Below are 20,742 nucleotides of genomic sequence, written 5' to 3' on the forward strand. Positions count from 1 at the left end.
GTTTAGTTTCGCTTTCACATCTGAAAGTTAAAGTCAAGATTTAGAGAAAATAAAGACTTTATTGTTGTTTCTCACCCACACCTATTACACTACTTCTGAAGATATGGATTTAAACACTGGAGTCATATGGATTACTTTTATATTTCCTTTATGTGATTTTTGGAGCTACAAAAGGTCTGATCAACATTCACTTGCATTGTATGGACCTACAGAGCTGAGATATTCTCCTAAAAATCTTCATTTGTGTTCTGCTGAAGAAAGTAAGTCATAGACCTCTGGGATGGCATGAGGGTAAATTATGAGAATTTTCATTTTTGGGTGAACTTTCCCTTTAATTTGTATCAAGTTAATGGTGCATCTTTTTTCTATCCAATATTAGACTAATGCTTGATGTATAAACCTAGTATTTAGAACACTGAGTAAAACAGTAAATGTCAATTTTGGGGGTCAGATTCCAGTTAGAAAACCCCTGATCTAGTCATCATAGACTGACCATTCAGCTCATATATCATGCTCACAGTAAACAAAATGATCAATATTAACTTTCAGATGTCTACAATGACACTTGATCCTAGATAATAAAATTAAAAATTAGACCTTAATAGGCCTTTTATTTTGAAATTTATTTATACTCCAATGGAGACAGTGTTGCTAACAGACTGTAGAATCACCATGGTAACAATGGATTCTTCATGCTTACCCACACAGTGTAGCTGTAAAGACCATGCTCATGAGACCACAATGACAAAACATGGATCATTTTAATAAGGCCGCCAACAGTTCCAACTTCATCTGTCAGAAGTCTTTTCCCTTCCTCTACAGAAAGATTTTGTAACCATTTAGATTTAGTAAAGTGAAAAAGGTACAAATGGACAAGTTGATACGTTTAAACCATTCCTATACTGTTATCAGTACCTTTGCGAAAAATAATTCATCAGTCCCCTTCATCACACCAGATGTTGATCAAAGCACAGTAGTGTTTTGATAACTGTGACATCCGATTGAAATGAGCCCACATAGTCCGGTTTGGGATGCTAACATGATGCTGCCCCTCACCCCACCCTGCACTCCGAACATCCCAGGGAATCAATGTCCATTCCTTCCCTTCATAAAACATAGGGAGAGGCATGTAAACCTTAATCAGACTAGTCCTCTTTTGGGTTGTGCATCAAGAGCGCCGTCCAAAAGGCATTCCAAGGCCACTCAAATTTTCAAGTTCGAAAAGAAGATGACTGTGTGGTAAAGAATGAAACAAGGACAAGGAGCTGATGTAGGGTAGCAGTATTGGTCATATTCCAATGGACTGCAAGGCTCTTCTCTCTACTTCATTCAAGTGGCTTGAAAACATGCTATAGCAAGGCTGCTGGGCAAACTGGGTTAGGAAATCTGTCAGATAAGCCTGCAGAGAAAAACAGGGAGAGAAAAGCTAGTAAAACCCCAAGCAACTTTATATTGAAGATAAACATATGAAATTGACTGAGCGAGTTAAATGGCTTACCTGAAGATCAATTTGAAAAATGGGATCTTTCAGGGCATCTGGATCTTCTTCATCATCATCCTCATAATAATCATCATCTATGGGGACATTACAGTAAATATTATAGTGATTGTTGCAGTCTGTTTGTAAAAAAGTGAGTTCAGAAAACAGCTTTCACACCACCAAACTCTATGAAATGGACTTGGGTCCAGGTTGAAATCTCAGGTGTGAATACGCCCTTAAATTACAAGCATTGGCAACTATACCAAAGATATTAGCAAGGACAAAGCGATTTTGGCAAGGTAGTAATTTAAGACTTCACCGTATTTGTTAGAGGCGATGAGATCTGAGAGAAGCTGTCCTGCCAGCCCTTCATCTTCTGCGTTATCATCATCATCATCATCATCCTCTGCCACATCGTCCCACATTCCCCCAGAATCTGCCAAGCAAACAATTTTTGGGGAAAATGAAAGCAATATTTAAAAGAATTTTACCCCTTAACTGTGGTAAAATCACTGTAACATACAGACTTTAGAGGTTTATTGCTTTTATAAAACGCTGATAACAACAGTATTTAACTGTAGAAATTTGCGATGGCCAAGCAATGTAGTAACCTGGTGCATTAATATAAAATGTGCGCTCACAGCTGTTCACTTACAACGAACATGGCGTGTCCAATCAGAATTCAAAATAAAAAAAATGTCCATTTAATGAAGCTAAAGGCCGATTTATACTTCTGCATCGAACCTACGCCAAAGGCAATGCGTTGTCTGACGTGTACCTCTCCAAAATTGTAATTAAGTGTTGCATCTATGCAGATCTCAACATTTGTGATTGCACTTTGTAACCAGAGACACTCCCCAAGGATGATAAAAAAAAACAAAAAGAAACCCTCTAAACTCTAAGATTAGACTATTTTAAGCTCCTAATGCTTTACGAAAGTGTCAAGAAGACACATTGGTTTACAATATATACTTGGTATCAATATTAGTGATAGACCGATATATTGGCCAGGCCGATTAATTGGACAATTTTTGCCTATTTTACGATAATCAGAATCGGCTGATAACCATGTACACTTGGCCAATAAAAAGTAGTAACTTTCCCTTGTGTCAGTTCCAAAATCTACCAATAGATTTGTCAATGGATCAATTCTTGTTTTCAAGGTAACAAATTTGGGCAAATATTGTAGAAAAAAACAAAAAATTGTTAGTGTCACTTTTGAACTTTTGTGAACTTCTGGTTTGCTGTCGCTCACCCCTGTGTTATAACCCCATTTGACTTTCTTATTCTTAACACAAAGGGAGAAATTGTGAAAAAATATTGTGCTCAGTGATTTCATACAATGGCATGTTTTATGTTTTATTTATGGTGACCACCTCTTCAAGCTTCAAAAGGAAACGAAAGTATAATTCAGAAGTCTAATAAATTATTCCATGAGACTCACGATTGTTATCAAAGCATACGATGAGGTTTGGTGAGAAACAAACCGAAATCGAATGTATTATTCAGTGAAACTGTAAACCGACCGTTGCTCTCCTCTGCGCATTCATGAAACTGCACAAGAGCAAATTCAAGCAGCCCCCGCTCACGAAATGTGGCGTTCAAGCAACAACTCGTTTTGTTTATCTAAAAACAGGTTTCTATCGCTGTAGCGGACAACTAAACAACACAGCTGCACACAAATCAGAGAGCCAAACTTATTAAATATACTAAATGAGTTTGTAGTTGGAGAATAGATGAATTTCTATACCCAACTGCATTTATTTGAAACAGAGTATTCAAATCACCCCGGAGTATTTAAACCCCATTTCGCGAGCGGGGGCTGCTTGAACTTGCTCTCGTGTGGTCTCATGAACGCGCAGAGGAGAGCAATGGTCGGCCAACACTTTCACTAAATAATACATTAGATTTCGGTTTGTTTCTCACCAAACCTTGTTGTATGCTTTCATAACAATCATGAGTCTCTTGGAATAATTTATTAGACTTCTGAATCATACTGTTTGTGTCCTTTTTAAGCTTGAAGAGGTGGTCACCATAAAATGCCATTGTATGAAATCACCGAGCAAACTTTTTTTCACAATTTCTCCCTTTGTGTTAAGAAAGTCATATGGAGTTAAAACAACACAAGGGTGAGTAAACAATGACTGAATTTTCTTTTTTCGGTGAACTCTCTCTTTAAAGGTGCACTCAGTAATTTTTTTCCACATTTAAAAAGTTTAACGCCTAAAGACATGAATTGTAATTTTGCAATATATGTAGGAAATCATGACCACTCACATTAAAATGAAGACTCCAGTCATATCAGTAACCTTATAAAAGCGGTTTTATTCTACATGGAGAGGGTCCGCACATGGGGGCTGCCATGTCAGAATCACATGACCAGCCAAATACTACTCGCTTAATCACAGTAACCGCCCTGATATTTGACACTTTCACTCGATTAAAGTAATCATGGCTGACTGTGAATACTAAATTTCAACAAAAGGCATCTGAAAACTATTTATTTTAAATTATACTGCATCCAAGCCACTAGGTGTCAGTGTAAGTCCAAGATGACACAACGACAAAAGTTACTGAGTGCACCTTTAAATTGTATTATGTATCGGCATTTACATCGGCCATCCTGCTTTCTAGATATTGGTATCAGCCATTGAAAAACCCATAATGTTCGACCACTAATCAACATATACTTGGTATGTGAGTGAAACAATATTTGTTGTATTCTATTCGAGAATATTTCCATTTGTATGATGTTTTGACCATGTTTGACAGTATAGTGTACAGTAAAATCATATTTTACAAGATATATATATAAAAAAACTAAAAGCAAATAAAAAAAAAAAAAAAGAATGTGTTAATAGTTTGTCATATTACCCATGTGCATTGTAAAGTCCAGCTTCTAGGTTTTAAAACAACACCTGTTTTGTGTTGTTCAAGCGAGTATTTATTTATTAATTTGACTATTTTACTTTTTTTTTAGCACGGAGCAAAATATGCCAATTAATTTTATATATATTTAAGCAACTCATGAGCAAGCATATAGCAGCAGTATACAGTATGGCTGATTTATTTTCTCTCTGCATGGCAGACAACATGTACAATAAATTATAAACTGTATATCCAAATCTTAACATGTTCACATCATTTGATGGAATAGTATTTAATGCTACAATAATTTTTAAATCCATAACATTGCTTTTGTTTATTTGTGAAATTTACAATTATTTAAGAAATGCAGGCATTTTCCCTCAATACACTAGCACTTGGCTGTGTACTTGAGGAACGACGCAGACACACCAATGCAGAACTATAAATGCAAGGTTCGACGCAGAAGTATAAACCTGCCTTTAATCAGTCTCGTAAGTTGTGCAAGTACATGTTAGGCTCTACCTTGGCTCCAGTCTGCTGGATTTGCTCTATTTGCATTAGCCTCCACTACAGAAGACAGTTCATTGACAATGAGTTTAAAGATCTTCACCAGCAAAGGAATGTTGGTCCACCGCTGTGGGTCTGTGGCCAGAGAAACAGACCAGTCAGATATATCTCAGACAATAAAAATGTATTAATTTGACATTTTAAGGTTTCAAATGTAAGCAAGCTTACCCTTGGCTGATTTGGAACGTGTGCAAATGCCCTCGTCTGGATTAAACATTTCATCTCCTTTGACGACTATATCTTGGAGTCGCTTGTCATTTGTATTGAGACCGTGTTGGAGTAGTTTACACAAGGCAACAGCACTGTGGGTGAAGCAAACAAATCCATAGTGTTATTTTAAAGGAAGCTGTACAATTCCTTCAAACACAGTGTTGTCAAGATTGGAAACCCTCACCTGACTTTGCCTTCATACTGGCCATAGAACAGATGCTGGCGACTCATCCACTCAGCCATGACAAACTCTAGCGCAGGTTTTCCTGTGGGACCTGGGAGACTGCAAAGGAATTCCAGCAGTGGCTCCAATTGGGAATGGACCAGGTGGGCGAAAACCATGATCAGAGACTGAAAAAGAGATAACATGATACCTCATTTGAGTTTCCAGCTGCAGCAAAATTCAGATGTCTTAGTATCTTTTCTGTCATACAAGAATATAAAAAATTAGGGCTGTTGATTTAACATGTTAATTTAGTGTGATTGATTATAAGAAAAATAAAGCATTAAAAAATGTTTACGCACTTCAACGTGTCCCCGAACCATATGTAAATTCCGTAATATGGAATGTTTCTTCCATCGGACTAATTTATTCTTGATGTATCACCATGATTTGGCTGTAGGGGGCAGTCAACTCCAGCTGTACAGGCAACACGCCTTGTCAACGAGAGTAACAGGCCGCATAGCCTTCAACAGATGCATTTTTGCGCTTAAAGACAGCTGGACGGAGCACAACAAAATGCAGAGATCTCAAGACGTGTTTTCTAATGTTTCAAACTACATTCAGTGTAGCACTTATGAAACACAGCACTTACGACTATAGACTCTGAAAACTAGTTAAACACGACACAACCAAAGTGAGACACTCCAAAAGCATCCATTTGACGCATGAGTACATAGACCAACAATTGAAAATTCTAAAAAAAAAACACAAAAAAAAACAACAACTCTAGAGATGGTTGTGTGTGAAAATCCCAGGAGATCAGCAGTTACAGGAATACTCAAACCAGCCCACCTGGCACCAACAATCATGCCATGCTCCAAATCACAGAGAATCGAGATCAAAATTGTTTCCCCATTCTAATGGTTGATGTGAATATTAACTGAAGCTTCTGACCCATATCTGAATAATTTTATGCATTGCACTGCTGCCTCACGACTGGCTGATTAGATAATTGCACGAATAAGTAGGTGTGCAGTTGTTCCTAAAAAAAGTGCTCTGCGAGTGTATGCGATTAATTCAATTAATTAATCGGCACATCATGTACTTAATTCAATTAAAACATTTTATTGATTGACAGCCCTGAAAACGCTGTGGTCTCAATGACAGTGACTTACATCGGCAACGTGACCACAAGTCATTCATTTTCATTGAGAATAGACGATTTGGCAATGCAATGTGGGTCTGTTCAACAACTTGATGTTATGCAAATAAGATATGCCGATTCATTTCTGCCCACATACAGGGATAAAAAAAAAGCGGAAAATTGTCAAACTGTCACTATTCTGAGTCTGATTCATGTATTGGTAATCATTTCTTTTTCTTAACATGATGCATTATGCAATGTAGCAGTTTATATACAAACATTTTCCCCTCTAAAATGTAAATTTTTAGCAGCAAAAGCTGATTCCTTCGTTAAAAAAGAATGACATTTTACTTTTACCCGCAATATATCTAAATTGTGATCATTTTGTCAAAAGCCATGGCCAGTTGTGCAGCCCACTGTAAAATTTGGGTATCCAGCAGCAGGAATGACCACTGGCAATCAGTACAGCATCCTGGCGACCTTCAGCAATAAAAATCAATGTTTGTCTGTGCCATTTCTGTATCTGTGCTAAATCAGCACTCGCCATACCTGCATCACACTGAGGGTCTCGGCCTGCTGCATTTTGCTAAGGATGGCACGCAGTATTTGGTCCAACTGGTCGGCTAACTGAGTGCCAGCCCGGGCGATGAGAGTGGACACCAGACGACCTACAAAAGCAGCAGTGAACTCAGATGTGCGGGGGTCCAGGAGTTGACTCACAACCTGCATGACATACCAGAGCCCACTATGGCCTTGATCATCCTGCCACTGGCCAATCTGCTCCAGTGCCACAGAAACGTAGGCCCTCAAGCATTCGCCACCATTCTGGGAAAACCAATGATAATACAAGTTAAATAACATTAAAGAAATACATTAAAATTAAATAAAATAAAAAACTGACAGATTGTCTTCAGATTTAGGTTTGTAGAAAATGATTTTTCCTATTTGAGCTTCGATATTTATTAAACTCTGCCATGCAAAAGTTTTCCCACTTTTCACTACACTGACTAAACAACACTGAACAGCAGCATATTGTTGTCAGCTAACGTACTATCCTAGCCTATCGTGATACATTTCTGGTAGTACAGGTATACCTGCACAACCCTTCCTCACCTGCATTTCGATCTTATCAATGACGTTCTGACAGAGTATTTTGGGAGACTGAGGTTACCTGCATTGTGGTGTTGTCGTCTGTACGTAGGGTGCACTGGGCCACTGCAGGAAAAGCTTGACACACAAGCATGTCAGACAGCGGGGGTTTGGTGTTACGAACAACTGTAGTTAGGATATCTATGGATGTCTGTTACAACAAAAAATAATGTGTTACAAACAGACCCCCAGAAAATAGAATTTAGAATTAAAGGAAAGAAACTGAGAGCAGTTTAACTTACAGCACAAAGGCCAGATGGGATTTTATCAGGTGGTGCCTGCATAATACTAACAAGAGTAGGAATGAGGCGCATTTGCATGGGTTCTTGGCATGCTTCGATCTGGGCAAGCTCCTTAAAGATGTCCTGTGCTAATGATGCTACGACAGGATCTAACAGAAATGGAAAAGAAAATGAGATAAACCTCTAAGTAATCTAATGTAGAATCAAGGTTCCCACACTTTTTGACCAATGAATTTCCATGATCTATCCAGTTGGTTGGAATTGCTGGAAAAATCATTTTGATTCGGACCGATCTGCTAATGAATCATTTAGACTAATTTCTGAACTGATTTGCCTAATTCATTTAAAAGAATGATTCGCACCCAAATCGGACATGACTATGGTTTGCAAGCCAGTTTTAATCTACATGAGAGCAATATCTAGCTGGTAAATTTTTTACAGCAGAGCATAACTAGAATAATGTACATTTGCTATAGATATTTCTATCTTTTCCAGGTCTGGAAACCCCAAATTTAAAGTTCCCTGATTTTTACAGCTTTTTCAGGATCGCTTGAAAGATGTAAAACGCAAGGGATACTGGCCGTTGACTACATAAATTGCCTTACCATTACTGTACTTAAGGAAGATGGCAATGGTGAGGGGGCAGATCTTGTTCTCAGCACTCGTAGTAAAAGCTGGATCCACTGTGCAAACAATACAGAGGGTCTCCATGACTAAAGTGAGAACTTCAGAGCTGAACTGAGCCGCAAGCTGCACCAGCCCTTCCAGGATACTTGGAAGGAAAGGCTGCAAGACGTGGGTACTCTCAGACAGCTTAAGTTGATCACAGTACCTGTAAAAGAGGTTAATGACTGTTGTCACATTTAAATTTTTTTAAACTAGAAATTGATTTTGATGAGTAAATGTTCTGAAAAACATGTACAGGGCAGTACTTTTTACACAAACATATAGTTACAGTATAAGCAACTGAAAATGTGAGAACCTACATTGGGACTGGAAAGAAAATAATTGTACCCCCAAATAGCTCTCACGGCAGAGATGCGAACAGAGGGTGGCTGGCTCTCATGCAGACCACTTACAGTGGCCTGCAGGAACTGCTGAATGAGCTCAGGGGACATTGCTGCAGTGAATCGACTGGCTGCCCATAAGGCCCGACCCAAAAGGAATGGCGAGGCTGCTAGGAAGACATAACACGTGGATCAATCTCTGTCATTACTCTCAATTTTCTTAAAATTACTGCAAAAGACTAGGCCATCTATATTACACCTTTCAAGTGTAAGACCAAATGATTAGAATAATTAATACTGAAAGTGCAGCATAGGGTTACCTGGCAAGTTGAGGTCAGCAAGGATGACATTGGCAAGGAAACCATGCATATCAAACTGCACACGACCGTTCTTTACATTCTCAGTGATAATGGTCTTGACCGAGCCCAGGGCTAGCATGCAAGCCTCATGAACCTTCCACCTGCATTCATGGAGAGACATCAATGTAAAGTAACACTGAAAAAACACCATAAAGGGTATAAAACAGGGCCTGAAAAATCTTCTTTTTTTTCTTCAACAAATGGAAGGAGGTGCCTAACCTTCTGTAAATCTTGAGTGTCAAGCTCAGGAGGTCAAACTAAATATTTAACAAGCCATTTTGTTTGTCATTCATTTTATATGGGGTTGCAATTTTTGCAACCCTGTTACAAAAATTTACTAAATACAAAAAACCAAAATTTCTACAATTTTGTAATTTTCTAGCAATAAACATTAAACAACAAAATTAAATACAATTTATATTAAAAAAAATTAAAAAAACTAAAATAAAAACACCACAATGGGTAATATGGTCACAAATAACAGGATTGCAAATTTAGCCTAAATTAAGCACAGTCAGTAGGCACTGACTAGTTTGGGACCAGATGTTGTTTTATAGTTATTGATAGACTTTTACATAAATGAAAGTATTTGTCTGATCATTTCTTCTTACAGTACCTTGGTTAACAAGGTTGAGCTTGACGAATGCAGTCAACACAACAATATTTGTAAATATGTATTATATACTTATAATCCAAATTAAGTTATTACCTCTGTCTCAGAATTTTTAGGAATGTTACACTGAAATTAGTGCAGTAACAGTGTTGCATGTTAAATACATTTGATGCGTTTAAAACTAGCTACTACTCATGCTAGGTTAAAAAATTATGTTAGATAGTAATTTATTTAAAATTAATAATGTTTTTGCAGCAAAAAACATAGGATTTGTACCTTTTAAAAAAATGTCATGGGACACAAAAGAATACGAAAGTATACTGCATTTGTGTAATGTGTAAAAGCTCAAGTAAAAACGCCTACAGGTGCATCTCAATAAATTAGAATGTCGTGGAAAAGTTAATTTATTTCAGTAATTCAACTCAAACTGTGAAACTTGTGTATTAAATAAATTCAATGCACACAGACTGAAGTAGTTTAAGTCTTTGGTTCTTTCAATTTTGATGATTTTGGCTCACATTTAACAAAAACCCACCAATTCACTATCTCAAAAAATTAGAATATGGTAACATGCCAGTCAGGTAATCAACTCAAAACACCTGCAAAAGTTTCCTGAGCCTTCAAAATGGTCTCTCAGTTTGGTTCACTAGGCTACACAATCATGGGGAAGACTGCTGATCTGACAGTTGTCCAGAAGACAATCATTGACACCCTTCACAAGGAGGGTAAGCCACAAACATTCATTGCCAAAGAAGCTGGCTGTTCACAGAGTGCTGTATCCAAGCATGTTAACAGAAAGTTGAGTGGAAGGAAAAAGTGTGGAAGAAAAGGATGCACAACGAACCGAGAGAACCGCAGCCTTATGAGAATTGTCAAGCAAAATCGATTCAAGAATTTGGGTGAACTTCACAAGGAATGGACTGAGGCTGGGGTCAAGGCATCAAGAGCCACCACACACAGACATGTCAAGGAATTTGGCTACAGTTGTCATATTCCTCTTGTTAAGCCACTCCTGAACCACAGACAACGTCAGAGGCGTCTTACCTGGGCTAAGGAGAAGAAGAACTGGACTGTTGCCCAATGGTCCAAAGTCCTCTTTACAGATGAGAGCAAGTTTTGTATTTCATTTGGAAACCAAGGTCCTAGAGTCTGGAGGAAGGGTGGAGAAGCTCATAGCCCAAGTTGCTTGAAGTCCAGTGTTAAGTTTCCACAGTCTGTGATGATTTGGGGTGCAATGTCATCTGCTGGTGTTGGTCCATTGTGTTTTTTGAAAACCAAAGTCACTGCACCAGTTTACCAAGAAATTTTGGAGCACTTCATGCTTCCTTCTGCTGACCAGCTTTTTAAAGATGCTGATTTCATTTTCCAGCAGGATTTGGCACCTGCCCACACTGCCAAAAGCACCAAAAGTTGGTTAAATGACCATGGTGTTGGTGTGCTTGACTGGCCAGCAAACTCACCAGACCTGAACCCCATAGAGAATCTATGGGGTATTGTCAAGAGGAAAATGAGAAACAAGAGACCAAAAAATGCAGATGAGCTGAAGGCCACTGTCAAAGAAACCTGGGCTTCCATACCACCTCAGCAGTGCCACAAACTGATCACCTCCATGCCACGCCGAATTGAGGCAGTAATTAAAGCAAAAGGAGCCCCTACCAAGTATTGAGTACATATACAGTAAATGAACATACTTTCCAGAAGGCCAACAATTCACTAAAAATGTTGTATTCTATGATGTATTCTAATTTGTTGAGATAGTGAATTGGTGGGTTTTTGTTAAATGTGAGCCAAAATCATCACAATTAAAAGAACCAAAGACTTAAACTACTTCAGTCTGTGTGCACTGAATTTATTTAATACACGAGTTTCACAATTTGAGTTGAATTACTGAAATAAATGAACTTTTCCACGACATTCTAATTTATTGAGATGCACCTGTATTGTCCTCTAATGGAGCTTGTTGTGATAGACTCCAATTACCAGTGTTCGCTGCCTGTGTTCTTAGCTTGCTCTGCCTCCTGGAGGTGCCGTGTTGCGGCCGCTGCTAAAGCCGCAGCGCTTTCGTTCTGAAACTCTGCGGCAACAGCCTGATGGATGAGAGAATGTATTTGAGAAATAGGAGGGCAAAAGTCAGGAAAAAAATTCAAACACCTGCAAAGAAACGCTCTGTGTTCCCACCAGTAGCAGATCCTGTGCTGATATCCGAACCGAATAAGAGAAAGTATCATCATCCTCATCCTCAACAAACTGCTGAGGATTGGCTGTCCATACTTTGATCTGTGAATAGAAAGATGACAAGGAGATGATGAGAAAAAGGCATAAAAGAACAATAGGATGAGAGTCATAAACCCACGGCCACCCACAAACCTGATCCTCTGTGATCTGCATGTAAAGGATGATATAATAAATAAGCTCTGGTAGAGCTTTCTTCACCGTGCTCTTGAACTTCTTGTTTTCCAGCAGTGTGTGGACAAACTCAAAGATGCTGAACACCAGGTTCTCAAAGCCAAGAACCTCACCTGTATATGAGAAAAGAACAATGGTTAACAAAGCTCAGTGCTCAATAAAGTAGAAAAAATATTGATAGCTGGGTTGGCATCCACTTATTTTTGTGTAAATTTGGGGATATTGCTTAAATATATGATAGAAACACCAAAATGCAAATAAAATTTTAAAACACAAACAAGTTTTTCACTCGCTTGAGGTGTGATATGCATCAAAAAAGTAATGTGATAAATGGTATGGAAACACTGTCTTCAATTCGTTTTTTTTTTTGGCGATATTCCGATTTTTCGCAAGTGTTTTATTTGCAACTTGTATGGAATCCTAATGATGATCATAGTGAGTTGCACAAAACCAAATAAAAATAAAGAAGTCATATACCATCAGAGTCAACTGGATCATCTACTTCTTCTGTGTAGTTGACTTCAGTTCTCACATAAGTACATGCTTAGTTAAGGATAAATTTTGACTAATTTTATAATTGCGACTTCAAAGTCCTCAGTCACTGATCAAATATAAATGACGATAGCACTAGAGTATTAAACAAATAGAGAAGGTTGCCCATGAATGGATATAAAGATGCGCTCTCGGTCAAAGTATTCCAAACAATAGGCAGAATCTGTTGCATAGAGGTCACCATGGGTTTGGGGAAGTTCTTCACCAGAGCCGTCACTGCCTATTAAGAGATACAAATACAATACCAAACAATTACTTATTTGCATAATAAGAAAAAAATAAAAATAAAAATGGATGGATTGATGGATGGAATGGAACAGGATGTCACCTTGAGCACTTCCATCTTCAGGCCACTATCCGAAGTGGGTCCATCTGGAATCTGCAGGGCCTGTATGAAGGCCTCGGTGAACTGTTGCACAACTGGGAAGATCAGAGTGTTGGCAGCACCCTAAAATCAAACAACGTGTCAGTTTTGATATTTGAGCACTATTCCACTAATAACTTTACTCTTTTTATGAATAGGGCTGTCAATCGATTACAAATTTTAATTGAATTAATGACATATGCCGATTAATTGATTGAACTAAACGCATTAAATCACATATATACAATTTTGCTGAGAAAGGTCCTCAAGTAACAATAACTCAATATATGATTGAATAATTATAAATTGTTACATTTAAATCATTATGAATAACAAATATACTGCATATATTACAAATATAACCACTGAGATCATTAAAATGCATTACATTTTTGTGGCAAATGTTTAAAGCATTGATAAGACAATACAAAAAGTGGCTTTAGTAGGCAATATACTGTTTATTCACATATTATTGAACATGAGCCTCTCATTGGCCTACAGTCCACAGCAATCTATTCTGCAGTTAAATTTGTTAAAGAGATCTATTATAAGGGCTTTCTAAAGATGCGTCAATGTCCACATTTTTCAGGTGGACACTTTTGGTCTTGCTTTGACTGCGTCATGTCATAAACAGCGTTTTTAGGTCACTGTCAAATTAAATGTAGTTTGAAACTTAACACGTCTCGGGATCCCTGCATTCGGAATTGCACTCTATCCAGCTGTGTTTGAACGCAGAAATGCATCCATCCTCATGTTGTGCTGTCGCTAGTGTCAAGCAAGCCTGAGTGTGGTTTGTTGTCTGTGCAGGTGCCTATACAACTGGAGTTTCACTTACTGCCCCCTGCTGAAAACAGGTGGTACTTCAAGCTTGAATTGCTCCGAGGAATATTCCTTATTACAGTCCGGGGACATAATTAATTGCATTACTTTTTTGAATGAAGGTAATTCGCTGAAACCTTACCTTTGCTACTTCATCAATAGCACAGATGAGATTGGCACAAGTGGTAAAGATCTCAATTGCTCTGGATCGGGTGCGAATGCTATAAACCTGGAACGGCAATTGATAAAAAAAAAAAAAACAACAGTGCTTTTTGTCAATACTTTTTCATCCAAGAATTCCAGAACATATAACTCTTTCAAGCAAAAAACTCGCAGTAAGATTAGTTGTGTATCATGGTCAAAACCAAACAGAATGAAGTACCTCTGCCATGGTAAAAATCTTGTACATTTGAGGCAAAATGACAGGTGCAACATCTGGCATCTGTACATCAGTCACCTCTCGGGTAAACTCTATGGTACACAAAGTCACATGTATTGCTTCATAACAGTACAGGAACGTGGCCACTTGTTGTGACTGTAAGCAATAAGTGTGGATGATTCCATCATTACCTGTAAGGACCCTCATAGCGCCATGTACAGCACTGACATCCCCACTGGCCAGCATGTCCATGAGGAGCTTGAAAAGCCCAGGCCAAGCCTCAGGCCAGTCCCAGTGTGCTATAGCAGACAAGGCATAGGCCACGCTAGAGCGCACCTTACTAATGGCCTCCCGCAGGCCACTTGGCAGAAGCTCACGAATCGCAGCTTTGGCCTGAACAGAAAGAGACCCAGGAAACAAGCGTCAAATACAAATGAACATAACGTTACATGCTCAGTGCTCTCATCTACAGGCGTAAATGTTGGGTAAATAAATACTTTACCCAATCAGTAGTCTCTGGGGGCCTGTATTTTTCAGATTGGGCACACCAGTGGGTCTCCACATACTGCTTCAGAATGACAGAGGCCAGCTATAAAAGCAAGAAATAACTAGATAATTAGTCTTTGGCAAACAGTTTTTCTGTTTATGTGGAAAATATCTAGAGATGTCAGCTCTTACTTGGCGTATAGCAAGTGCTCCATGTGGATCAACAGTAAGCTCCACAAGGTGAACTCCAAATTCTACAAAACATTTATTAAAATATTAGGTCATTTGGGGCCGATTAAAACCCTTGCAGATCAAATCCATAAAGTCATCTTTATACATATAAACATAATGGGCCTCATGAAACAAGCAGAATGACCAAGGTGTGTTTGCTAAATCAAAATATTGTTATTTGAATGCACTTCATTTTAAAACCATTTCATTACTGTTATGCATATCCCAGTTTGCATTTTCTTGTGCGTTTTCATGGGCGTGGATTATGATAATTGTGAATGAATTTACGAATGTTTGGAATTCACTAACATACATTTAACTAACAAATCTGGGGGGTACAAAGCATTTGTGAATTTGGAAGAAAGTTTATGTGAAGATCCATTTTACCTGCAAATTACTCAGAATTTACTCCTATATTTACGAAAGTTTCATGAATGAGGCCCAATTTATTTACAAGTACAAGACATGGGCCCCAGAATGCATTACTAATAAAGTTAGTAAAGTACAGTCAAAAATGCATTTCTAATGTATGCTTAAAGCACAATACAGCAGTGCCATCTTTCTTCATCCATGGATTTAGCTCAATGAGAGGCTGGCGGTCAAGAGACAATGTTACTGCTGACACCCAGCACACACAGCAGTACGTCGAGAGAGTCCACTTCTGCAGGGTTAAACTGTACACTCAACATGAGGAAAACTGGGGTCAACACTACTGACTAACACTCTCTAATTTTGTAGTCAAGTACTCTAACATTTAAAAAAAAGCGAGTAATCGACTTGAATCAACTTACAAATCAAATTTAAGTTAAACCTATGAATCTGTTTTTTCCCAATAAAAAAAATTAACACTATGCACAAACAACATCTAGATTCAAAAATGAAATAAATTAATAAAAAACATTACATTTGCACATAAAGACACAAAGACATTTCAAGTCTTCCAAAGTGATACAATAATTACAGAATTTCCATTTTGGGAGAACTACTTAGTTGGTACCAATATCAGTGAAATTTCACAGTTCTCAATACCAATTTCAATACCACAGCAAAAAATATGCTAATTTTGTAATGTGCTCCTGAACACACTCCTTTAGCCTATTTAAAGTTACATTTTAATATAAATATTAATTTAAAAGATGTGTTTCCATTGTGTTTTTAGGCAGGGCCCCATTTTATTTTTTTCACAAATTCCTTTTTTCCATTTTTTTTTAATTTTTTATTATTTATCCAGAATTCCTTGTTTTAAAGTTGAAAATGAATTTCATAAAATGGTTTCTTCCTAAAACTTTTAACAAGTAAAAAAGTGTTTAAAAAAAATAAAAAATTAACAAATATATCTCTTGCTTAATTTATATTATTCATTATTCATTATTATTCTTAATATTACTACAGTGAATATTACATTTTACTACACAGATGTAATATGTTTCTGTTGCAATTTCTTCAATTACAGGCACCTAGCTTTTATTTTATATAGCTTTAATTTTGACGTTTGATTTTGGCGGAAGCTTCATTTCTCCGGATAAGCAGTACGCTACATGGCCCAGTGTGATCGTTAAAGCGCAAATGCTGTGTTTTAATTACATAAATATATAGTCTACATGTGCTGTGCGCTTCACAGTGGATTAGTGCTTTACTCTGTCATCTCTCATACAAAGCGAAAGATTCTTATGTCTGTGTTTCCAGTGTTAGGTGAGAGAAGCATCTGCTTCACATTTATTTAAAGCATGCAGCTCATACAGACCAAGCCTGCAGCCTTTTACAGTTTAATAATCACACTATGACATATCACAATTTTAAAATGATTAATTGTGCATTTCAGTGCAAAAGGAGTAACAGAAAACACACTCAAATAAGCGTTTGAAAGCAGTCGTGTGTCAGTCAGTCAGCGTGCGGGTATCATATTAAGTCGGTGCAAGTTACTACCGGTACTGCAGAAACACTGGTATCATGACATTTTTTTATTTTAGTACCGACTTGGTACTGAAGTACCAGTACTTTTGACAATACTACAACTATTCCTTTAACAATGTCATGCTTCCACAGCGGCAACCAATGCATTGAGTTGTAACGGCAAGATTTAGGTGAGAGAAGCAGTTATATTGTTGACCACGGCAAGAAAAGGAACAAAGGAAAATCAAATTGCAATACTCGAGTAGTGGTTTTACTAGTCGAATATTAAAAGCTGAACAAGTACTTGATTAATCAATTACTCATGCACATCCCTACTCACAATCACTGAATTACTTTAAAGGTGCACTCGGTAATTTTTTTTCCTGATTAAAAAAGTTTAACTCCCAAAGACATGAATTGTAATTTTGCAATATATGTAGGAAATCATGACCACTCACATTAAAATGAAGACTCCAGTAATATCAGTAACCTTATAAAAGCGGTTTTATTCTACATGGAGAGGTCCGCACATGAGGGCTGCCATGTTAGAGTCACATGACCAGCCGAATACTACTCGCTTAATCTCAGTAACTGCCCTGATATTTGACTTTCACTCATTGATTATAGTAATCATGGCTGACTGTGAATACTAAATGGCATATGAAAACTATTGATTTTAAATGATGCTGCATCCAAGCCACTAGGTGTCAGTGTAAGAGCAAGATGACACAACGACAAAAGTTACAGAGTGCACCTTTAAGTCTAGAAACTGATACAGCTGAGCCGAACAAAGAGGATGCCGAAAACATTATGGAACTGTGATAAGTCCCTTAAAATGCACACTAAAGGAAATCAGTCCTAAAGTGACCAACTCTACCGTAGGATTTTTTTCCCTATAAAATTAAATGTTTAGTTTTACATTCTCTCACTAAGATGTAAATGTCTAAATGTTAACACTGAGAGTGTGGGGGCCTGGGTAGCTCAGCAAGTATTGACGCTGCCTACCACCCCTGGAATCGCAACCAAGCAACCAAATAGGCCCGGGTAGGGTCACATGAGGTAACCTCCTCATGGCCGCGATTAGTAGTTCTCGCTCTCAATGGGGCACGTGGTAAATTGTGCGTGGATCACGGAGATCATGAGCCTCCACATGCTGCGAGTCTCCGCAGTGTCATGCACAACGAGCCACGTGATCAGATGCGCGGATTGACGGTCTCAGAAGTGGAGGCAACCGAGACTTGACCTCCGCCACCCGGATTGAGGTGAGTAACCGCGCCACCACGAGGACCAACTAAGTAGTGGGAATTGGGCATTACAAATTTGGGAGAAAAGGGGATAAATATAATTAAAAAATAACACTGAGATGACATCACACACTGGAGGTGACATCAACCATTCAGCAAAGTCATGTTGGATATTTAAGTGTGCAACTTTTCTATTTTATTTACGTTTTCCTTTATTTTGTGATGTTAGCCATATGTGTGGACAGGCATAACAGTCCATTCTGTAATGGGAAAAGATATAGGCAAAGTTAATATAATTTTACATTTTCAATACATTTATGTTTACAAAGATAAAAATAATCAGCATAAATTCACAATTATGTTAGCAAGATTTCATTCACAGACCACGTAGTGGCTAATATTACACACTAAATGTCCACACTGACCCAGACCACTTAACAGGATTCAAGTCATTTAATTTCACCAGTATAACTACTAAAACCTATAATATGAATCCCTTTAATGATTAAACAAAAAGACACGTATAAAGTATGTTTTCAAAAGTTTCGACACCGCAGTCACAGAGTTGAACGAATGACCTAAATATTGATAAGCAAGACCAGGGAGTGAACTGCTCACTTATGATCCCTTCATAACAACGTGACTTTCCCATTTGTTGCCTTTTTTACTTGAACTCTACAAACGTGGGAACGTGCTAGATTTGGTTGCACATGGATTGCCAATATGTTCATATATTCAGCGTCGTTTCAAGTACTGGAATGATAATCCCGGTCAACAAGCATCATAAACTCGGCAAACGTACATTTGCAATGAATTTATCAAGGAAGGCCTATGTATAAAATCTGCAATTCACATGGTACCATTCATGTTGTGGAATGTGGAAGCAGCTAACGTCAGTTCTTACCCTCCGTCACTTCCAGCACTTTAATGCGCTCCTCCGCCGCAGCGCGCACTTCTTGCACCGGTGACAGGATGGCGTTCAACGCGTCTATTAGCGTCTCCTTCAGTCCTTTATCCACCTGGTCGAGAGTCGAAACCGGTCCGGGACCCGAGGCGCCCATACCCGCCATATTTTCGCCAGTCTTACCTAGGCTAACGGAGTGATGACCGGGGACCCGACGGAAGGATGCAGAGCGCGCCAATGCGCGTTTAGGACGGGACTATGAACCATAGAAATAAAGAGCAGTAGAATAACAGTTAGCATGAAACAAACTGTTCTGCCAGAGAGAGTTTAGCAAATACAGACCACTGGTATTAAAATAAATGGGAGAAATTGGAACGCCCAACGGATGTAGACGAAAAGTCCCGCCTCCCAGGTAAAAGAGCCAATTACCTTTTAGATATAGACATCGCCTGTCAGTCAACTCGAGAATGCGCATGCGCATTAGCTGCATCAGCCTGCAAAAAATAAAAATATTTTTTTTAAAGGGTGGTCTTACTGAAGGAGCTCAATTTATGATACCATTGTTGTCGATGTTACTGCTCATTTGAAATACTTTCTTTGATCGTAATCTTGCCCAACCGTTTTGGAGAATTCGATCTTTCCCCGCTTAAGTAGTTTGGAGCTGTACTTTTATGCCGCTTGTATCCATAGCTGCCGGGGAGCGTTCCACAAATGGCCGCCGAGTGGACTGACTTGCCTTGAAAGGAACTCTGGTTTTGCAGCAACGTCCAGGTCTGCGTTTCCCAATACGCCGTAGGCCTTGTGATTCTTTGGGAAACGCAGTCGCGGACGATTTTTCTGATTGATCAGTTACAATGACGCGTACATTCGTGTGTCAACGGCCGGAAAGAGCTGATTACTACATATTTTGTTTAACTGTATTATGAACTTTACGCTTATGTAATGTTGGTGTAATGCCTAATAAACGCGCTCAGCGCAAGGCCGCTGCTGAAACGAACCTTTACGAGAGTGTTGTCACGCGATTGACGTTACTTTTCTCAGCGCTGACAGCCATGGACCAATCAGAATCGTTCGGGATTACAGGATAAGGCGTTTTATTCTTGAGATTGCAAGTGAATCTCATGTACCAGTCTTTGGAATGATTAGAATTAAAAAGGCATATTTCTTCGTGTACAGGTGTTCCCAGTAAAACAATGAACATCTCCAAATTTGAATCCGGCCCAATGTAGGATTCGGCTTGTCTGGCCGGTGAACGCCGCCTAGAGGACGGCCAAATTGTTTCTCATAGGCGACAGTTATTAGCCGACAGCATTTTCCGCCCAATGATCAGCACCGATGAAATGTTTCTTTCCCTGTTGTTGTTGGCGCTTTCATGACCATAATGGCTCCGTCCACAGGAATGGAAGTTAAACAGTCACATTGCATACTTGGAGTAATTTATTCCACACATTGAGACTGTTGGCATACGGCCATGCATATTTAACGAACATTAAAGAATAATTCACCAAGAAATGAAAATTCTGTCAAAGGATTTTAGGATGCAAGTTAGTCTCACTTTCATTGCACCCCCCCCCCCAATTCAAAGGCTAATGATGACTGAAGCTAACATTAAAGCCTAACATATAAAATTTCAAAAAATCCTGCAAAATTACAACAGATCTG

General features: G+C 38.5%; 1 protein-coding gene across 2 annotated transcripts; it reads right to left on the reverse strand.

The window, feature by feature from the left end:
* Positions 1 to 579: 579 nt before the first annotated feature.
* Positions 580 to 19,478, reverse strand: LOC127428208 (importin-9-like). 2 transcript variants are annotated; one of them, XM_051676398.1, is made up of 24 exons: positions 19,081 to 19,478; positions 15,001 to 15,062; positions 14,825 to 14,911; positions 14,514 to 14,715; positions 14,326 to 14,414; positions 14,086 to 14,172; positions 13,089 to 13,208; positions 12,880 to 12,980; positions 12,686 to 12,744; positions 12,170 to 12,321; positions 11,981 to 12,079; positions 11,783 to 11,889; positions 9,151 to 9,290; positions 8,838 to 8,997; positions 8,429 to 8,655; positions 7,824 to 7,972; positions 7,604 to 7,732; positions 6,982 to 7,257; positions 5,310 to 5,476; positions 5,084 to 5,217; positions 4,871 to 4,990; positions 1,800 to 1,916; positions 1,499 to 1,575; positions 580 to 1,399 (listed from the first exon to the last, which is right to left on the reverse strand). In XM_051676398.1, the coding sequence occupies exons 1-24, from the start codon at positions 19,244 to 19,246 to the stop codon at positions 1,289 to 1,291; spliced, it is 3,138 nt and encodes a 1,045-aa protein (XP_051532358.1). In that variant the 5' UTR covers positions 19,247 to 19,478; the 3' UTR covers positions 580 to 1,288. The 2 variants fall into 2 exon arrangements, with proteins under 2 accessions (XP_051532358.1, XP_051532356.1); XM_051676396.1 differs by having other exon boundaries at positions 8,838 to 9,000.
* Positions 19,479 to 20,742: the final 1,264 nt, after the last annotated feature.

Source organism: Myxocyprinus asiaticus, chromosome 37 (genome assembly GCF_019703515.2).
Source record: "Myxocyprinus asiaticus isolate MX2 ecotype Aquarium Trade chromosome 37, UBuf_Myxa_2, whole genome shotgun sequence".
NCBI lineage: Eukaryota > Metazoa > Chordata > Actinopteri > Cypriniformes > Catostomidae > Myxocyprinus > Myxocyprinus asiaticus.

Bases quoted from the DNA above. Each gene is read 5' to 3' on its own strand.
- LOC127428208 (XM_051676396.1), bottom strand. From the start codon at position 19,246: ATGGCGGGTATGGGCGCCTCGGGTCCCGGACCGGTTTCGACTCTCGAC. The intron at 14,912-15,000 runs GTAAGAGCTGAC...TTGCTTTTATAG, and splicing joins GAGCACTTGCTATACGCCAA to CTGGCCTCTGTCATTCTGAA. The intron at 8,656-8,837 runs GTACAATTATTT...CCTCTTTTACAG, and splicing joins GCCGTGAGAGCTATTTGGGG to GTACTGTGATCAACTTAAGC.